Below are 21225 nucleotides of genomic sequence, written 5' to 3' on the forward strand. Positions count from 1 at the left end.
AGGAGGATCTATTGGGACGTATGTGTGTCTATATAAGATATCCTGCTTGAAGATTTAGGATGAGCCACGAGAGAAAGACCTTTTGGTGAGGGTTGAGGAGAGTGGATATCAGGCAATCTCAAGAGGGCATTCTTTGTATTGAGTGAGTAAGGGAGTGTTATACTCTTTATTCTATTACCTCTTTTAGTGGATTGTTTCTCCGAGTTTGGCCCCCAAATGTAGGCAAGGTTGTGCCGAATTAGGTAACCAACTTGTGTGTCTTCTTTCTCTTCCATGTGTGTGTTTTTATTTCTTGTGAGATTGAGCATTTACCTTACACACGCATACCCCTCCGGAACTAACAAGATGGAAAGAAATAACTGCGAAGGCGAAGTCCACCAATAGGTATCCGAGGCCACCTCGAGCTGGAAGTAGGAGTGGATCACTCCTAAACCGAATGCTGAGTCGTAGAGCCTGTTGGGTTGTCCAGTCTAGCGCTAAAAAAATCTAGGGAGTACCTGAGGTTTTGAATGGAATCTTCTGGAATTCGAAGACGTTGATATGAATCTACAGAGATCCAAGTACGAAAATCATCTTAATGATTTTAGAAATGACTGATTGTGTGTTAAGAACAAGCAAATTGAAGATGCGATTGTTTGTTTCGAGCCATAAGTTCCAGAAAATGACTCTCGAAAGTAAATCCCAGAGCCAAAGATGTTGAATATTAATAGAAGAGATCCAAGAAGTCTGGATCTCGAAGAGGGACTGAGGGTGGAAAGACAACCCTAGGATTTGCTTAAAGAAATTCTAAATATGGTCGGACAAGTTGCATTTGAGCAAAAGGTGGTCAGTTGATTCTAAGTTTCAGTGGCACAATACACAAGTGTCTGTTGCACATTGAAAATTGCATCCTTTCTTGGCTAAGTTGGAGAGCGTTAGGATTTTATTATCCCATGCAAGCCAACAGAAGAGGGTTATCTTACTCGGATAACTCACGTTCCAAAAGCGAGGATAAAGGGGACTTCAAATCCCACCATCCACCAAGAAATGGTAGAATGATTTGACTGAATAAACCCTATTACTTTCCAAGCTCCATGTTCTCACATCCTCTTGATCACTAAGGCAGCCTGGGATTGAAGACAAAAGAGGCAAAATTGATTCTAGGGAAGTTGTGTGGAAGGACCTCTCTAAATGCTACAACATATAGGAAAGAATGCGAATAAAGGACCAAGGCACAACGCAATCAGTGAAAAGATCAGGCCAAATGTCTTTAGATGCTCTACCCTCTAGATATTTTTTGTGCCAAAATATAGTAGAAGTCCTGTTTTTAACAATTTTTGATGTGCAGAATTTGAAAAAAAAAGTAGAAGATGTGTGATTTTACGAGTAGAAAAAAAGATTTATTTCTATGAGGCTCGTAGAAAACAAAGGAGGTGATTGAGATTGTGAGAAACCATAAAATAAATTAAAAAAAACCAATTTTTTTTTATTTAAGATGTTAAGTACTTAATTCCCATAGGGAAGATTGCGAATGTATGGTTAATTTATTTTATTTATTTACTTTCTTGAAAAATAGAGAGAAGTCAAGTTTAAATATGCATGCCTAGGAAAAAATATATATATATATATATCATACCAAATGTTCCTTGCAGAGATAGATGATGCTTTGTTTTATTAAGATGCAAGTAAATTATAATGAATTCACGCTTAAAAATTAAGAAAATTTGAATATATGTTGGTGTGAAAATAAAAAAAAAAAATTAAGCTAATGATGAATCATCAAACTCAATCAACAAAGCAATGTTTTGAATAAAAATAGAATACATTTATTTAAAAAAAATGGAATAAAATACATTTTAATAAATAGAATAATTTTTTTCATAAAATATTTTTATATTTTAAGAAAAAGAAAAAAAATAAAGCAAATGGAATACTACTGCTTCTCTGGAGAGAGAGAGAGAGAAGAAGAAGAAGAAGAAAGAGGGAAAATGGCGGGAGCCTTGGCTTCGCCAGAAGCCCTAAACCCTAGCCTCATCATCAAGGCCCTTCCGGTGGCCATGGCGCTCGCCCTCTCTACTGTGACTTCTCGTCCTTATGCCCAATTTGTTCTTGCGATTGCTCCTCCCAGGTTCCCAGCTACTCCTCTCACTCCCTCAAGGTAGATCTTTCGTTTGCCTGACCTTCAGATCTGATATTTTGGTTTGATGGAATCTGATGACTGGTTTTGGTTTGTTTGTTTTGCAGAATTGGGGAATGTCTCATTGTCAGGTTTGTTTCTTTTAGATTTCTTGCTCTAACCTTTTTGCTGTAGATTTACTTCCATGCATCGAGTATATTTGTGGTGGAGATCTTGATTGATTGATTGGTTGATTGATTGCTAATGAGATTTGAGGTTTTTAGATTTGGTTGAAATTTGGTGCAAACGTGATGCAGAGTTCTTCTATGACTAGTACTTTAGATCATGTTTTTGTTGTGATTTTTCAATAGTCATTGAAGTAACAATACTTGAGATTAAAAAAATGTGCAAAAGGTATTGGATGATTTGTGCATCTGTAGGAGAACAGAGAAACTTATGATTGAGATTGACATTTTTGGTCAAAGAATGAAGTGTTTGATTTTTTTATTATTATTATTTTTTTTTTAATTAAGAAGGGAAGAAAAGTTGGAATTTGTTGAATTTGAATTAGTATGAAAATGATGCCAGTCTTATTGAAATTGTTAGATTCTTTTAAAATATAATCATGTTTGACACGTTTAGAACTGCAAGCAAAAGTTAGGTTGAATTTAAATCTGCTATTTTTGCTTTCTGTCCCTGAAGTTGAATCTTTGAGAAGTTTTTGTTGGTTTTTCAGAGAACAGCAATTGAATTAATTTCTCAGTCTAAATGAAGTATAATTGCCCTTTAGATTCAACTCACATCATTGATCTATTGATCATGGAAGCTTCTTCTCATGTGCCATCAGAATATTTTGCTCATCTTTAGACATTATTTATTAATCATCTCTCCTTCCTTTTTTAGACTTTTTTTTTTGGTGGGGTTAAGAATAAGGCATTATGTGGTTAAGAATAAGACATTTTTTGGTTAAAAATTAGCATGTACTTAGAATACTCGTACAGTGTGTTGCTTCCCTTTATTTGTTGGGCCAGTTAACGCAGTCAATAGCAACAGATTCACAAGCATTACTATTTTTTAACAAGATAAAGAATTAATTATTTTCCATGAATGTAGTAACACATGCTTCACTAATTCTGATTGTAAGAAAAGAACATGTTTCCTAGTAAGTGAATTACTTCTAAGATAGAGGAGATATTTCGGATTGCATCCTTGTACCACAGAAGAACGCTCTGTTTGTAGTTTTCTATAGCCCCATGTAATCCTAGTTGTGGATTTCATTTTCATACTATAAATTTGTAGTATCATATTCATGTAAATGGTCTTATTAAGATCAATGTGGTCTTCTTGGTTATCACTCATCAGCATGGTCTCTTTCTTGTGCTATTTCAGCTCATGAGAGATTCATTGTGACAAGATACAAGGCAGGACATGATTTTGAACTTTGGTGGCATTGTAGTAGTTCATTTGATCAAATCCTTTTCTGGTAATTGATGACTAATGCGTCCGTATTTTTACATGCAGATTGTGTGAAACGTGATCCCGACGTCAATGAAAAAATGGAGAAGAGTTTCACTGAACTCCACATGGAAGAACTGATGCTAAGAGAAGCAGAAACAATAGACGATCATCGTCGTGCCGACTGCTGAGTTGATGCTACTTGAGGCTAAAAAGATGACATCTCAGGGATGGATACATCATACATGTGATGAAGCCAGGGAAAGAGATGAAGGCACATTACTGGAACAAGAGAAACTTACTGCGTTATGGCAAATGCGGGCTAAACAAAGAGGATGGAAAACAATCTTGAGAAGTTGTCCTCAATCTCAGGTGTATTTTCCTAATTATTATAATTTTTTTTTAATTAATTTGGACTGCACATTTGTTGCAAGGACAAAAGCATTTTTTTTTATTGTATAATATCCGAATTAGTTTCTCTACTTTTCTATCTCTTTTTTTTTGTCTCTCTATCTAGAAATGCGCCCAACTAATTTTTCTACTCTTGAAAATGACTCAATTTAATCCTTCTACTTTTAATCTTTTCTCATCTAGTCTCTTAAATCTTGAAAAATACAAACAATGGCCTATTTTAGAATATAAAGGACTAAGTAGAATCATTTTTAAGAGTAAATGGACTACTTGAGAGTATTTCTGAGTAGAGAGACCAAAAAAGAGAGAAAAGTAGATGGATTAATTTGGGATATTATATTTTTATTTATTTATTTTTGACAAATAGGCAAGCATTAAATTAAGAAAAATTTATTCAAAAAAAATTCACTATGCCCTCGTTAACCAACTTTCATTAAACCCTAGGTCCAAACACAATACAAAAGTACTATAAAAGAAGAGCATCTGGAACCAGCGTGAGCTTTTGTGGGATGCGCCGAGAGAGAGAGAGAGAGAGAGAGAGAGAGAAGGGAAGAGGTTCTTGAAGTGGCGAACGCGGGGGGTGAGACGTGTGGAAACGAAAACCAAGCGATATCTGATGGAATTCGATGTATAATCATCCATCATATGATGCGATTCTTATTATAGTTTTCAATCTGAATCTCATTCCCCCACCATTTGTCCGCCGCTCGATCCGTGCTCTTCATCTCACTTTCTTTCTTCTACTAGATCTCTTTTTCTTTCTCCTCCTTCGCTTGGTGCTCCCACATGGCCTTGTGATTGTACCCAGCGGCGCCTTAGGGCTAATTTTGCCGCTCTGAAGGCCATTATTGATTTTTTTTTCTTTTTTAATTTCGATTTGAGCGATATTCTTCGTACTCTATTTTGATGGCTAGGAACTGGGATTGAAGAATCAGGTTTTTCCATGAGTTCTTCTATATATTAGTCTTTAGACAAAAAAAAAAAAACTCTTTTGGGGTTTTCCATCGGTCTTTCGTTCCAATCGTATTCTAATTTTCTGCTTTCTTATTTTTATGGAATATAAGAATTATTATTTTTTTAATGACAATATGTTCCGGAAAACAAAGTTTTCACTTTTCCCCCCAAATGCACAGTTTTGCACAATTATGTACACAACTCTGATTTTAGAAAATAAAGAGCTGTAGAACACCATAATTGTAATGAGAATGTAACGTTGTTTGTATATACACACCCTTTAATCTGCTGCTAAATTGATAAAATGAAAAAAAAAACACCCTCTTTTTAAATGATCTTTCATTTTCCATTTGGGGTTCACCGGCGAGGATGACTTTAGAGACGGATATATAAGCACCCCCCTAACCATACTAAAGGTAATTAAGTGTGTGAATGAATCTATGGTTAATTCATTTATATTTTTTTTTTAAATAACAAATAATACAATAAAGACCTGGGCAAGTAACAGAGAAATTAAAGTCGAATTGAGCAACCAAGGTTTATGCGGTTTCTCTGAGGCAATATTTCCAATTATTCTAAATATACATATATCACACCATTTCACCATTATTAAGTTGTAAGATGGTAAATAAGATAAACAAAGTAGATAAAAAGTACATTATTCTTATAATCACATGTAGATAACACACAAATATATATCATAAGATTTATTACCATATCAGCTGTCATGTTTAGCTTCTAATGGACGGGCAATCACCTCTTGTCCCACCTGAAGCCATCTGTTTTCCTGTGCTTCATATTCATAGTCTCCTTTCCCATTCTCTACATTGCCATTCTCATACCTCAACAGAATGCCAAATAGGATCTTTCCCTGCTACCATAAAATTAGTTCTGGCATTCAGCAGTTGGCACATAACACACGCATGCTAACATAAGATCAAACTAGGTTTACCAAAATCAGACTTTTCAACTCAAAAGTAATTTTAATGATTATCAATGAATTGGAAATTGATAAACCTATTTCATACAAATAATATTGCTCTTGTGAAAAAATCTTGCCCAACTTTCTTTTATCAAAAATTTTATCAACAGCATTACCTTGCTATCATGACCTTGTGAAGTACATAATTAAGATTTCAGCTGAAATTGTTAACATGCTTAAGCAAAAATTGATAGGGGAGAACAAGGCAAATGTAGTTGTGCGACATTAGTGAAGCCCATCCTAAAATTTTTTTCTTCTATGTTTGAAAATACTGTGATCTTTTTCATCTGAGAAGATAACATAATTATTCAGATTATACACAAGTTTAACGCACCTGTGTACGCCTGTATGAAGCCAGAGTTGCCAATGGTTCTTTTGATTTCTGGATTACACCATTTTTTGTATGGAGATTAATCATCTGACATCGATTGCACCCACCTAATGACTGAAAATGAATGTGTACTTAACTTCTGCACTGGAACTTTTAACACAGGAAATAGTGGAAGTGATTGAATGCAGATTAATATATATATATATATATATATATATTAATGTCAGAAGTAGCTTCACTTATTGCAAACTCCATATAATTCTCATTTTCAGGTTCTACAAAGGAATGCCAACAAAGTAACAAATGTCTTCCTAGTTTTTTATTTTCTTTTGCTATCCAACTGAGGCCTATCAAGAAAGGAAGTTTATTATAGAGGTCATTGTATACTTTATTGGGCCAGATCTGCAGATTTGTCATTTTCAATATACAATTATTTAAAACATTAAATTATTTAGTTAAAGGTCAATATAAAATAGCATTAAAAAATATCATGTTGAGTAAATGATCTTCAGCAAAAATATTATTCTCACATGGAGTTGGGACCTCATGCATGTTCAAGAAAGTCTATTACCACAAGTCCTGTTTGTCTAGAACTGTATCTAATGGCAGCCTCTATGTCAGCAATTAAATGCCAGAGACAGTATCTGGGTAAGTGAACTGTATCTAAGAACCACCCTGCATCTAGATTACAATATCACTTACTATATCCTGGTTATGTAGAAATGTATCTAATGTTGGCCCTGTATCTATGTTTCAAAATTAGTTATTCTGGGTACAAACTAAAAGAAGAAAATTAAGTATAAAAATATCAAATAAAAGCTGACAGCTGTTACGCCAAACTTGCAGCAAGGAAATATAGCTTCAATTGTTTGGAAATTACAAAAGGAACTTAGAAGATCTTACAACGAAATGTGCCTCCCCAATTTGAACACTTGCCCAATTATCTTCTGCATATGATTTTGCTCCTGAAATAACCAGATTGGGGCGGAATCTCATTGTGTCTATAGGAGCTGGTTCATAAAACTCAGTTGTCACACCTCGGCTGTCTGCTAGCAGAGGAAAACAACTTTTTGACTAGTTCATTTCTTAAAAGAACAAGAACATAAGAGGACATGGAGTCTAAGGTTGAGACACAAATTAGTTTATTCTCTTGTAAATTTAAGTTAAAGTCACCTTTCAGTTTTTTCTTAAATCATCTTAGATATGCCTCTTCATTGTCCATTGTCATTTGTCAGAAAGAGGAAAAATAAAATAAAATAAAATACAACAAAATTATAAATAAAAAGCCTGCACTCCTCAAATCAGTTAATTTCCAACAATCAACATTTCTCAGTAAATGAACAAAATCTTCCAGATTAAGTTGATCATAAAGTTTTTAGTTTTATAAGTTCGATCACAAGCTATGCAGTCTTCAGTGAGGGCTTAAAGGCATACTGTAATTCAGAGTCTAGTAAACCCCTCTATCAGCTCCCGAGTTTTTTTTTGGCTATAGTAAGCCCTCCCAAGTTAGAATTTTTCTTTTCTTAAATTGTGTAACAATGCAGAACGTGCAAAAATAGATGTCAAAAAATACTCAATTTCAAATTATAGTAGTAGCCAATTTGCAAAAGTCGTTGTATCAGAAGCTCCATAATTAAATCTATCAATATAGATTTCTAGTAAATCCATCAATATAGATTTCTAGAAGTGTTTGCTCACCCTTATTTATAAGCAGGAAAAAGACAATCAAAGTTCCAAAATTATAAGTATTGGATCACCAATCAAAATGGAAAAATCACGTACTATTGAATGAATACCCATGGAACTTTAAATAATAACATAGCATTTATGAATACCCATGGAACTTTAAATAATAACATAGCATTTTCTGTCAGAGATAACGAATATAGCATGGCCATTTTTTCAGGCAAATTGATTTACCAAACAATTTCAATAGAAGATATATTAACTAGTAAGGGCAGACAACCAACAAGCAACAACTAAAATTCATCAAGCAAAATTGATTAGATTGTTTTGGAGATACCTATATCAAGTTAGTTGCATAAAACTAAGTAAACTATGTATTATCATAAGATAAAAAGTTGAGTTGAACATACTTCTTTTCAATCTGTCGTTGAGGTCGCTGACACTATCTTCAGAAATTAGTAATAACTGTGCTTCATTTACAAAATTTAATTGGCACTGTAGATCTCTGCACAGGTCTTCTCTTCCACCCTTTCTCAAACAGTGCCGGTAATTGGAACTTGAACATCTAACAAGGGTACAGGGGCGAGAAATGGCTTTAGTGAACCACGTGTTTACTTTGCCATCATAGTTTTGGACTTTATATCTAGATCAACATGAAAATCCCAAGAAAGAAAAGCCATATAAATGCTGGAAAGTGCAAAGGCCTATTGAAATAAGTCATTACAATAAGGAAGACCAACAAAACTATCATAACTAATGGCTTTCATATTGTGCAGTACACATTGGGATTCTGATAAACAAAGCACTACATAACTTCTGAATTACGATAGGACCGTGATTAGCCGAGAATATGGTTTAGCACAAAAAAAAATTATCATGACAAAATAAAAACAACGTAAGAAAACCAAATAATGAAAATCATGTCAAAGTTCTTAGTGTTTGAAAGGCTGCACTGTATATGCAAACAAAAAATAAAAGAAAAAAAGATGGAATGTGTGAAATAAACAACCAAGAAAGGTCATTTAGTGACTGAAGTTGGGAAACTGCAATCTTGAAATGATAGAAACAGTGAATATACATAAGGTTTTTATACAACAGAAGGGAAACAAAATAGACACGTGTCGCACGTCCCTTTTACATATCAAAATTTCAGCTATTGATGTAACTAATGCTGGAATGGTGACAGTGCTGGTGGTGCGATCATGATGCATTGGTGGGGGGGGTGTAATGATGATAAGAGATGGTTTGGTCTCAAAAACTTTGGATACAAAAACTGAACATGGTGATTGTACATGTTAGCAATTATACATCACTCACACTATAATTTGGTGACATGTACTGCAATGGGTAAATTTGGTAAAACAGGGTACACTCCAAATTCAACATTTCGATTAACTAATGAACTGGAACATAGTCAATTATCCATGTTAACCACAAATGCATCCACAAAAGATAATTTTCAAACAGTATATACCATTGCCTAAAACAAACACTAGCAAGTAGCAACTACACAATAATGGCCTAAATAAAAGAAGTAAATTATGGTACCTCTGGCCGTAGACATCCATTTCTTCATTTAAACCATATTCCGCATTTTCATTAAGAGATATTTGCAATTTCTCATTGCATCGTGGTGATTCCACATGAAGTTTTCTCTGCCCTAAATCAACAAATGTCTCAATGCAACACATTTCCGGAACCTGCAAGCAGAATAAGGATGATTTTAAATTTCAGCCTCCATTGGCAAAAGGTGAGTGATCCATTTCAAACTGTAAAACAAGGATAGAAGCTTCTAATGAATCATAACCAGTAATGACCAAGTTACTAACCAACTATAATTATCTACTTGTGTAAGGGGCAGCTCAAATACTTGGCATCAAGTCTCTGCCGTTGTTGTTTATCACAAATGTGAGTTATAGAAAAAGGTTGAAGAAGAGGATTGTGAAGAACAAAGAGATTCATGAATGCCTCAATGTACAAGTTCTAGACGTAAAAAAGTTGCAATTTGCTAGCCAAGTTCAGCCACAAGTGCAGAACAACAAAAAAGGAAAAGACAATTTCCCTTCTTCAGTCTGATGCACAGTTTTGGAAAGCAAAAGGTATTATTTGCATATTAAGAAAGCATTAGATAACCTGGATGGTAAAGATGATCATAATGCAATCAAACAAGGAAGTATTTACAAACATTAATACTATTTACAAACTAACTTTTTGAAGGCATTCCCGATCACCATACTAACTTTTTTCTGAGTCAAAATTTCACCATTTGATCCTTTCAAAAGCCATTCACGATCATAGAGCAGACCTGGTAAAGCATTTGAAGGCATTAAAAGCATAAATCAAATTAACTTCCAAAGTAGGATTTTAATCCCTGATTGTTAATTTTCTGATATGCTGCTATTCTTTTTTTACTACCATATGGACTAGCATAAAGAAGATGATGGCAATTATGGAAAAGCATAGCAGTATAGATCAAATATTGCATCTCGATATAAGGTGAGACATAAAACATATGAGGAGAGGAACTCACAATAAAAAAATTTAGGTTTCAGTTTTCACAACCACCATACATTTGAAATTTGGCCAAAATTTACCGAAGAATTAATATGAATACAATCAAGTAACTTAACAACTGCTAGCTTGTCAACCATAACAACTAAATATATGATAAAAAGAGTGCCATGATGAACACACTGAAGTTATCTTATTGGTAAGGTCAAACATGATGGCCAATTGATAGAAGCTCAAAACAGTGCTTCTTTTTCTTTATCAATCGTCATTCAACTATTTCCCAATAAAAGAAAATGTAAAAGCAATCCTCAGAAGCCAAACAAGCATACTTTTAGTTATCAGAATTAAACATCTTCAACACAATAAGCAGATTGATAAATTTAGAACCCAAATGCAAATCATTCAAACAAATCACGGTAATTATTTCCAGGTATACAAAGCCAAATGGCAACAAAATTATGTGAATTTCATTAAAGAATTGTATCAGCATGCACTTCAAGAAACAGAAACTTCTCACACAACCACTTTGCATGACCAGTGCATGTGTGCTGCAAAATGGCAGAATAACAACATATGAGCCCAACAAGTTTTCTGAGAAATAAGAAACATGTAACCAGCAGAGAAATCTTAATCATGGTGCATAATTAATTCAAGTCGTCATTTTGATCATATGAAAATTTTCAGAACAATAAGAAACATACCAGTACTGCTTAAGGGCCAGCAGCTCATGCTAAATCCAGCACATGATTTTATAGGATAAATTGTGATGGATTTCAGATGAACATTTGTTTGCAAATACCTCCCTCCAATTTCTGTAGTTCACACATAACTGAATAAAACTGGGGGAAAAAAGGCATGTTGCTTCAAAGAAGAAAAGAATAGATAATGATAGTAGCTGAAAAATTTGTAACAGACCCAGCATAAGAGAATAATAGCAAAAGTTTATTCTGTAAAACCAGAAATACAATAGAGATGAAAAACAAGGAGCGATCACAGTATAACCAGCTAAATGGTTGTTTTTCTAAAGTACTACTAGTAAGGCACAACCACAATGAATGCAGGAATGCGATATACCTCATTTTAAAAAGCATTATCAGTCCTAGGTCTACCAATACATAACTACAATGAGTGCATGCATGCAATATCTTACACACAATGCAGTTCTAAATTCATTATAAACATGAAGTCAAAGCATCACATTCCACAATGAGAAATTGATATACAAGTAGAAATTTCCAATAGTATGAAATGCTCCTGAACTTCAGGTGATTTCTCAAGGTCTAAAAGACAACCAAGCATATTTTATTGTCAAAAATATTTAGATAAGTTCTAACAATATAAAAATAAAATAAAATCTAATTATGCTTACAGCCTTACACTTTTGTACAAGGTAGAAAAAAAATACCATTCATAACAACTTGGCAATTCCATTCCAATTTAATGGCATGCCAAACAGCTTTACCTATAAGCAAAATGGAAGAGGTGTGCCAAGGTTGAAGCCCCAGCAAAGACATAGAGATATTCAATCTAATTACTGTATTCTTACATGTGTCTTATAGAAGACACAAACGTGTACACCACCATAGCAATAAACCAATTCCTCATCCCATACCATGTGAACATTTCGCATGAACATACATCAGAGGGATCCGGGATGGGGTTTCAGGGTTCTTGATGGACAAAAGCCCACTTAACATGCTTGGCTATTATTTTCCATAACTAGTTCCCTTGGTTCTCATCTCAACACAATCACTGGTGTAACTAAGATAGGGTTGCATCCTAGACCAATCTTAAAACACTAAAATCACTTATTCACATCAAAAGACCATTAACTCTAGAACAAAATTCACAAGGTAGTTGTAACACAAAATGACATTAAGCACAAAAGGAGCTTTACCTACAAATGGAAATTCCTTTGTCTTCAAAAGGTATCTATCCTCGAGAAACTTTGGTTTCATAACAAAATAGCTTACAATAAATCTGAGAAATTTCTGCAAAATAGACATAATAATTGATGTGAACAAAATAAAATTCTCATATCAGGAAACAATAACTAGAGAAAATAATAGTTATTATACATTTATAACAGTGATGAAAAATTCTATACTTTCAACCTGAAAGTTAGTAGATTCCAAATTCAAAGTTTTGAACCAACATAAGTTAGCATAATTGCAATCAGCCCTCTTATCATTGCTCACTGAGGTGTTGAATTCACTATATCCCCTGATGCAAAGTATGTGATCTTCAAACTCCTTCAATAGGCAATAACTTAAAAATAGGAAGAGGAACAAAATAACACAAACTAAACAAATTATTAGCACCTGTTAAGGTGTTGGATTGACTATGTCCCTCAACAAAGTAATTCCACAAAATGTGTCCAAATTTTGTAACACTAGGAGATCGAATTGGAATCCATAATACTAGAGGTTTATAATTTTCAAACATCCTTGAAATAACAGATGGAGCCTTGAGGGACTTCCCCTAGGAAGAGACAGTAACAACATGAGCCACACATAATTTCTGCCACTAGAACTTGCATGGTACCATTTATAAGCTTCACAGCAGGATAAATCCTACACATACAGTATTAAAGATGAAAGACATCACCATAATTTCAGTAAAATATGATAAACATTTATGCTCATAAAAGAGGATGCTTCTGAGTTTGCGAAATTAATTACACAGATAGAAAAGCAATTCACAAAGGAGAAAAAAACAAGCCATGACTGGTCAATCACTAAAGAAGCAACTGCAACACAAAAAGATCAATATAAAAGTTTTACCTCGGCATCCTCAAATGTCGACATATAACCAAATGATATTCTAACAGCACCGGTTGGTTTTCCATTTAATATATCATAATCATCCCAACAAACATGTCCTGCCTGAAAAGTACAAATCTCATACAAGGTTTTTAATCATGAAAATCCAAATTCTTGTACTTGGGTGTCAATGGCAATTGAAATACAAAGCAACTCAGGGAAAAAAGAGTACCACATGATACCTCTATGTTCGAAAGAAGATCAGAGTGAGATAGACCAAGATATTTAGCGCATGCACCAGGGTTGCAGAAGCAACCTGTCTGCAGCAAGAAATAAATCAATTATTTCAAAAACAAGGTCATTATATTCCATTTAATTATTTCTACAATAACGACACTAGGAAAACACACAAATGCAAAACGGAAAAATTGGTTGATAACAATTAAAAAAGTCAATTTTCTTACCCGCAGTTGAATGCCAGACAAAGAAGCTATTTTTTCAACCTCACGGTATCCAAACCATGATCCATCTGCCCTTTTCAAGTTGAATGTAATTGTTGGACCCACATCATGCAGTGATACCTAATTTTACTGAGAAGTATGAGATGAGCCTTGCAATTATAAATATAAACCAGCATTAAGATTACAAAACAGTCTATTTGCTTGATCTAGATAAATTCAACTGGGGCATCATGTGCACATTCTAGTGGGAAGATAGGATGACTCATTAAGAGCAATTAGCTACATGCATATGCTTAAGATTATTGATGTACAAGTTATCTGTGCCAACAAACTACTGAAAACAAAACATAGGAATCAAACAGCCAAAAATCAAAATTTATTGTCAAGCAATAGGAAGATTGGTTTAGCAGCTGCAACTCCTCAATTTGGTGGCATGCCAACATCATTATTTCCAAAGGAAATTCATGGGGCTCTTTTCACAATTAGTTCCAAGAGATAATAAATGAAGAGTTGAAGGCCGCATGATATATATACATCATAGTTTCCCAAACACTTTTGAACGAAAGTTCTTTTCTAACTCTTTCTCCAGTAATTTTCAACCCATATTTCATTGTAATTTATTCTATAACTTGAGAATTCCATAGTATGCATACCTGCATACTTCAGGTCAAATTTTTCCCAAATATCTCTACAAAGGCTCAACTAGAAAAAATCCATGAATGAGAACAGAATTCATCAAACGGTCACAACCAAGGAAAAAGATAAGGTAGAAATATGGTAGAAACTGTAAAATCAATAATACTAAATGCAATATGTGATAAGCCCAAAAGGTTATTGCACAGAAAATGTAAAAGAACAGCGGACAGCTATGTTAGACATATACCACTTTTTAAATGTATACATGAAGAGTGATCCACATTTAATAATCACTGATAAACAAAGGATTCAAGTTCCTCTGTAACTAGAACTGACCTTTGTCAAATCTCTTCCATAAAGTCTGCAAACACTTCTTCCATTTTCATGCCTCAAGTCTATCATTGCATTTCTCACATAAGTAGCAAGGGATCTTGTATGGCTTCAAGGAAAAAAATTGAACGTGTGAGAACTTTTACAGATATAAGACAAGAACCAAAGTAATTAACATGGCTTTCAAATATAGGTGACCTTCCACAGGGAGTACGAGTAGTTGAATTGGCCAGCCAAAATTTTCATCATTATACAATTTAAGAAGTAAGGGAGGCAACTCAACCAAAGTGAAAAGGCACAGACGAGAGACAAAAACTATAGAGATAGAAACACTCAAACGGCATCAATTAGAATATGCTCAATGTTGAGTGGTAATGGATTGCTAAAAGCTCAATTTTATACAGGAGTCTACGTTATGGTCCACAACAGTCAATATCATTATCTATAAGTATAGCTTTTTGAGCCAGTGCAGTCTACCTAAAAAATTGGAAAGAACTTCCACTTCCCGAACACATACAGTATACAGTAACGCAAACCCACAATTAGTTGGAAATTTAAATGATACAAATACAAACTCAAACTGATTTATGAACTTCATCCTAATCTTGAGAATTACCATTCATGACGGATAATAGTATCATTTAGAGTGCTTTTATGCGAGTAAGAAGGATATATAATATTTGTGTAGATGTCGAGTACATAAGGGAACAGTAAAAATGTAAGAACATTATAGGAAAACATACCGATCAACAGCACAAGGAATTTGTGTATTAATTATCTTGAAACCAAATTTGATTTATGGATTAAATTCCAATCTTGAGAAATCCTATTCATGACGAATGGCAGTATCATTTATAGGTGCTTTATTAAGAAACAAGAAGGAAATTAGAAGAATATACTCAGAGTTGTGCATATGTAAGTACAAAATGAAACAAAAAAGATGCAAAAACAGAATATGAATTTGTATTCCACTAGATCAACTGGGAAGACAGCTAAGAATAAACATACCGATCAATAGCATAGGGAGTTAGTGTATTAATTATCTTGAAACCATGACGAATTGATGCTATGCTCAGGAACGAGACAGTGCCATCTTCAAGTAATTGTTCAATAGAATCCCTTCTTTTGATATAATCAATATCAGCAATGGAAGCAGAGACCGTGCCTGTAGGATGAGGAGAGCATACAAAAGTTAAGAATGCGATGTATATGTATCCCTTAGAGGATCAGGAGAACACATAAGCAAGTACAAACCTCCACTAAAGTATGTTTTCCTAAGAAACTTGGCTGCCTCTGCAATATAAATTGAAGAGAACAAACAGAAAACAAAAAGGTTATCATTTAATAGGAAAAAGGCTGGCATTAAGAATTTTGTCAAGAAAGCTGAAAAAAAACAAGCTAATTCAATAGTTAATATAACCAATCAAGAATGTCACTATTTTCTAGTAAGATAAAAATAAACATATGAATCAACTATTCATAAGTAAAATCTAAAATGCACTAAAAAATTTCCAGTGAAAAAATTAAATAAGCATCATTAAGACAGAGAGGAATGAGTATGAAAATTGAGGTGGTTACAAAAAAAAAAACATTTTGAACCCATGCAAGAAATAAGATAATGTAATAATACAAGAAATTTTGCATAGTAGTTGATGTGTGTAGGAGGTGGTCCACACATGGGAATCCATAAAGCCACAAGCACAGGAAAACTGGGGCACTCGTGAAATTTAATCACTTAGCATCACTAATCATATAGGATGGATATTTTTTATTTTTTTAAATGCATTGCATTAAGGAAATTCAACTTCTAAAGATACAAAAAAGTAGCTTACCATTTCGAACAATGAGAGCCCCCAAACCTGTTGGATAGCCAAATATCTAAAAAGAAAGAAAAGTAATAATAAAATAAAAATGAGGCCATAATAAATAAAGGATTGCTCAGAATTTCCAAGGATCAACATATTTATTTGGATATACCTTATAGAAAGAAAAGACAACAAAATCAGCAGGATACCTAGCTAGATCTAGAGGCTCAGTTGCACATCCTTTTGCAGCATCTATCAAGACCATCCAAGATCCCCTGCATTTAAATGTGAAAAAATAGCACAAATAATGCCCATGAGGTTGAGATTCTTCTCAAATTTCAAGAAAACAAAAATTTACAGGCCAAGATAGTCGTGGCTAAACAAATTAAACAAAAAGAGATCATGAGAAACAACCATCTACATCTTAAAGCTAGGTATTGGGCATGAGTTAAGATGTCAACATGCCTAAACAGCACTGTTTGCCTGAAATCAGTAATGCTGATCTAGAGGAAGCACAAAAAAAGAAAAACATACAGCATACACGCGACAAGGAATAAATCAACTGCAGACATAAACAAAAATAGGGAGAAACTAGCCATAATAAAATGAACATAAACAAAGCCTAAAGTTGACAAGGATCAACTCAATTACCAGACATGCTCTAAATATTCCCATGAAAGCTTATGTATTATGAGTGAATGTAAAACTCATGAAACAAAGATCACTTTAAAATCTGTATTGGGAAAATCTGTTAGAAACCTATTATACTCATTTTTCTAAATAAAAACAATTAACTATCATGATATCAAATGTGATCTCCATCAACACTAAATATTATGTGGAGAGGGAGATAATGGTACAAATAGAACAAAATTTCAAACTCTAATGCTAATTGAATAGCACGATGCTTGAGATGCAATATCTTGTGACCAAGACTTATATAATTTAAACCAGAACTTACCGGCCATGCAAAAGCCCTCCCAAACTTTTTACGGGATCATCTTTGATGATGTTCACCAAGTCAAGATGAAACCTCCTGCCAGAGAAATTACACTCTGAAGGAAAAGCAAACAAATTGTACGTGCGACCTGCAAAACACAACACAATATAGCTAAATAACTTCAACATCCCACACAAGAAGGTGAGACCTTCCTTATGACATACAAACAATTCAACAACAACAGCGCCCATCAAAGCATTTTTCTGAAAAGACAGCAACATAGGTGAAGTTACAAAGGACTGGTTTCTCTAGACTACCATTGTATTGAACAAGATCCAACAGCAAATCCTGGGATTCAATCGATAATAAATGCACCTGCATCCTAACATTTCAATTGCACATGTAGTTAAATTTATCACATACTATAAAAAAGAACAAGCCCTGAAAGGGAAGGTGAACATTTTACTGTTGACTCAACATAAGAAATTAAGAAACTCTAGCCAATAAAATGGCAAAAACAAAAGATAACATACAAAGTTACCATTCAGATCACTGCTTGAAGATTTGGCTTCAGCTCTTCTCTGCAAAGAATGTTTAAAAAACTGAAAACGAGGTTCATGAGTTTTGGATTGTATACTTGGGTACTCGACCTCTTCAATATCAATAGCAAGAGCTGTAGCTCCTTTCTCAAGAGCATATCTAGAGATTCATAAGGAAAACCAAATAACAGAGAAAATGTTCTAACAGAATGAAGACACATAAGAAAAATAAACCTGTTTTCAAAACTAAAGAAAACAGTCTGCAACAATACCTTCTTTCCTGAGCTAAAAAACTGAATGAAAATTTGATTTCACCCTCTATCAATTCAAAGCTCAAAAAACCTTAGAAGCATAATAATGGCACAAGTTCATACATAGGTAACAGTTAAGACAGCCAATTTAGTGTAAATATTTTCTTTAAAAATAACACACGTTCATAAGTAGGCAGGATACTCCCTAATTCCAAGGGCACTGTTATGATTTTCCATTGTATACATGTAACAGCTTTCTCTGCTCCAAGGAAAGCCTTCCCCCACAAGTTTAAGAGCCGCGGTTGCCCCGGATGTAAATATGCATGTGTAGTCTTTTGGAGACGCATTAAAATAATCAAGAACCTGATAAAACAACAGCCATAATAAGAAAGTAAATGTATTTTGAGTACTTTACTGAAGACAAATGGCATATATTTCCTCCTCCCTTATCAAGGGATGTGCAAATTCAATAGACAAGATGGAATCCAATTTCAAAACGTAAAGCTTTCCTTGACAAAGTGAAACTTCATTGAAAAAGGTTCTTAAGAAAATCTCAACCAAGAAAAGGATTTCAAATAAAGACAAAAGCTAATTTTCAACATCAAATTAGGATTTAGAAAGCAAGGAGACACATACCTGCTGCCGAGCTGCGGTAATGAAATCAGAGGTCGTAATGCTGCAATCACTCAGGCTATCTAAATCAAGAAAAACACATGAAATTTCACAAAATAAGAAAACTTTGATCAATAAAGAAAGAGAGAGAAAAGACAACAAAAAATCAAATAACAAAGATACGTGGGTTTCCGAACACATTGGAAGTGAGATCTTTTCCGACGGCCTCAATCTGCGACTCCGAATACAACGTAGCCCCAGCATGATCAAGATAAACCAACCCTAAAAAATTCAAATAAAAAATTAAAAAAAAAATCTAAAAAATTGAATCAAAAGAAAGAATTCAACGGAGAGAACACCTTGCAATCGCTTGAACTCAGTTGCTCTGATCTCATCGATGTTCTTGGGAGCATTAGGGTATCCATATCCCTCCCCAAACTGGGCCATGAACTCCTCCTTCTCCATGGCTGCTCTCCTAGAACCCTCCTTCAGTCCTCTTCTTTCCCTTCTCTGGTCGGAGCTCTGACAATTTGACTCCAGTGCTCGTATTTATAGATCAAAGTCTCAACCGTACGTACATAGATTTTTCCAAGATACTGTTTAACGGCGTTATTTCTACATCTGTATAAATATTATTTTTACTGATTTGCCCTTTACATTTATAATCATTATTTTCTAAATTTTAATCTCAATTTTATTTAGTAACGGGTATTTTTGACTTAATAATTACGTATCCAAAATAAAAAATTTATTACTTAAATTGGGAGAACATTTATAATCATTATTTTTCTAAATTTTAATCTCAATTTTATTTAGTAACTGGTAGTTTGGACTTAATAATTAGGTATAACAAAAAAATTTGTTACTTAATTTAGGAGAACATTTATAATCATTATTTTTCAAATTTTAATCTCAATTTTATTTAGTAACCGGTATTTTGGACTTAATAATTAGGTATAAAAAAAAAGTTTTGTTACTTAATTTGGGAGAACATTTACTTAATAGTTAGATTTTAAAAAATTTGTTACTTAAATTGGGAGAATATTTATAATCATTATTTTTCAAATTTTAATCTCAATTTTATTTAGTAACGGATATTTTGAACTTAATAATTACGTATCTAAAAAAAAAATTTGTAATTAAATTGAGAGATCTAATTGGTTTTCCTTACCCTATTTGGATTTAACTTGTTCGCTTACCATATATAAATTAATGCTTAAATTTGTATTGCATTATTGCATATATAAGTTTATTGTTGGGACCTAGACTGAAAAGAGGATAATCCAATCTTTTGGTTCTCCATGGATCTTTGTTACTAATTTAAACATGAATTTCAATCTACATTGCTAAAAAATAGGATGCTTTCTGAAATGGGGTTATGGGCCTATGGTTAGTTTTAGTCTCTCTAATAAAAAAAGATATTTAATTTTGAAATAAATTTATATGGTTTAATTTTTCAGCTTACATGTTTGAATGACGAAACTGTGCCATCTTAGAAGATGAAAAATAAATAAATAATAAATACAGTTTATAAATCAAAGTGACTATATTTTTATTTTAAAAGTTGAAGAAATAATAACCAAACTTTGTCAGTACAAAATCTTTCATATATAAAATTAAATTCATCAACAATGATCAAGGTCCATTGTCGTCTAGTCCGGTTAGGATACCTGGCTTTCACCCAGGCGACCCGGGTTCAAATCCCGGCAATGGAAACTTTTTGTGGAATTTATTTTCCGATTTTTTTTTATTTTTAATTTTTTTTTATTTTTTTAAGAAAGACGACAAGCGTGGAACCCAAGGACGAACACGTGGGGTCTGAGATGGGAATCGAACTCGAGGAGCCTACGCTCGACACTCGAGGCGAACACCCCTACTGCAGTGCCGATGTCGATAGACCAAAATGATCGCGATTTTTACCTCGCGGAAAATTGATTTCCATGAAAAGCCGTTTTACTTTTCTAGCAAAATAATCTCTCAATATCCATGCGGTGCATTGCCGTCTAGGGTTTGAATTCTTGGAACTTGGGAGGAATGGCGACATCTGTGAATAAGAATAAGAGTAAGAAAGCTAAATTGGCAAGTTTCTATTGGATTATTCCAGTTGCTTTCATTGCCATGCCATTAAATTTTATCCGGCTTCTTTCAATTGTTCCCTTTTTCTTGTTTTATTAATTGTTTGTCTGATTTAATGCATTATTTCTTATGGTAAATCATAGGTGAATTTTTTGGGTTGTGATGAAACTTGATCTTAGTTGCAAATTTTATTAAGAAAATCTGTTTCTGTTGATCCTCTTGTTGTTACACTTGATGAATTCTATGAATATTTATGTCTTTTTTTTTCTATTATTACATTAAAGTAATTCATTTGTTTGTCATTTAATTCTAATCAATCATGGCAGAGCTTTGATTCATAATCATCTGGAGTTAATTGCCGCACATAATTAATACTTTTGATATACTA

At 33.6% G+C, this 21225-nt stretch overlaps 1 protein-coding gene, 1 long non-coding RNA gene and 1 other non-coding gene across 5 annotated transcripts; 2 read left to right on the top strand and 1 right to left on the bottom strand.

The window, feature by feature from the left end:
* The first annotated feature begins 1932 nt into the window (after positions 1-1932).
* LOC120283738 lies at positions 1933-5087 on the top strand. The gene is made up of 4 exons (XR_005543336.1): positions 1933-2137; positions 2224-2247; positions 3617-3922; positions 4406-5087. It is a non-coding gene; the product is annotated as an uncharacterized LOC120283738 (long non-coding RNA).
* Positions 5088-5476: 389 nt separating this feature from the next.
* Positions 5477-19277, bottom strand: LOC120283737 (molybdenum cofactor sulfurase). Of its 3 annotated transcripts, none has more exons than XM_039290465.1 (22): positions 19121-19277; positions 18945-19043; positions 18786-18844; positions 18352-18512; positions 17901-18058; positions 17381-17507; positions 16592-16694; positions 16447-16492; positions 15869-15907; positions 15623-15779; positions 14621-14723; positions 13652-13768; positions 13430-13507; positions 13209-13310; positions 12323-12416; positions 11127-11237; positions 10155-10219; positions 9463-9614; positions 8325-8479; positions 7132-7277; positions 6232-6342; positions 5477-5786 (listed from the first exon to the last, which is right to left on the bottom strand). In XM_039290465.1, exons 1-22 carry the CDS (start codon positions 19224-19226, stop codon positions 5634-5636), a joined length of 2442 nt encoding a protein of 813 aa, XP_039146399.1. In that variant the 5' UTR covers positions 19227-19277; the 3' UTR covers positions 5477-5633. The 3 variants fall into 3 exon arrangements, with proteins under 3 accessions (XP_039146399.1, XP_039146398.1, XP_039146397.1); XM_039290464.1 differs by having other exon boundaries at positions 7132-7274; positions 8325-8557; XM_039290463.1 differs by having other exon boundaries at positions 8325-8557.
* A 1125-nt stretch (positions 19278-20402) lies between these two features.
* TRNAE-UUC lies at positions 20403-20476 on the top strand. Its single transcript has one exon. It is a non-coding gene; the product is annotated as a tRNA-Glu (tRNA).
* The last annotated feature ends 749 nt before the right edge of the window (positions 20477-21225 follow it).

Source organism: Dioscorea cayenensis, chromosome 19 (genome assembly GCF_009730915.1).
Source record: "Dioscorea cayenensis subsp. rotundata cultivar TDr96_F1 chromosome 19, TDr96_F1_v2_PseudoChromosome.rev07_lg8_w22 25.fasta, whole genome shotgun sequence".
Taxonomy (NCBI): Eukaryota; Viridiplantae; Streptophyta; class Magnoliopsida; order Dioscoreales; family Dioscoreaceae; genus Dioscorea; species Dioscorea cayenensis.

Bases quoted from the DNA above. Each gene is read 5' to 3' on its own strand.
- LOC120283737 (XM_039290463.1), bottom strand. From the start codon at position 19,226: ATGGAGAAGGAGGAGTTCATGGCCCAGTTTGGGGAGGGATATGGATAC. The intron at 16,695-17,380 runs GTAAGTTCTGGT...ATTTAAATGCAG, and splicing joins GGAGGGCTTTTGCATGGCCG to GGGATCTTGGATGGTCTTGA. The intron at 14,724-15,622 runs GTATGTTTATTC...TTTTCCTTGAAG, and splicing joins ACTCCCTATGCTATTGATCG to CCATACAAGATCCCTTGCTA.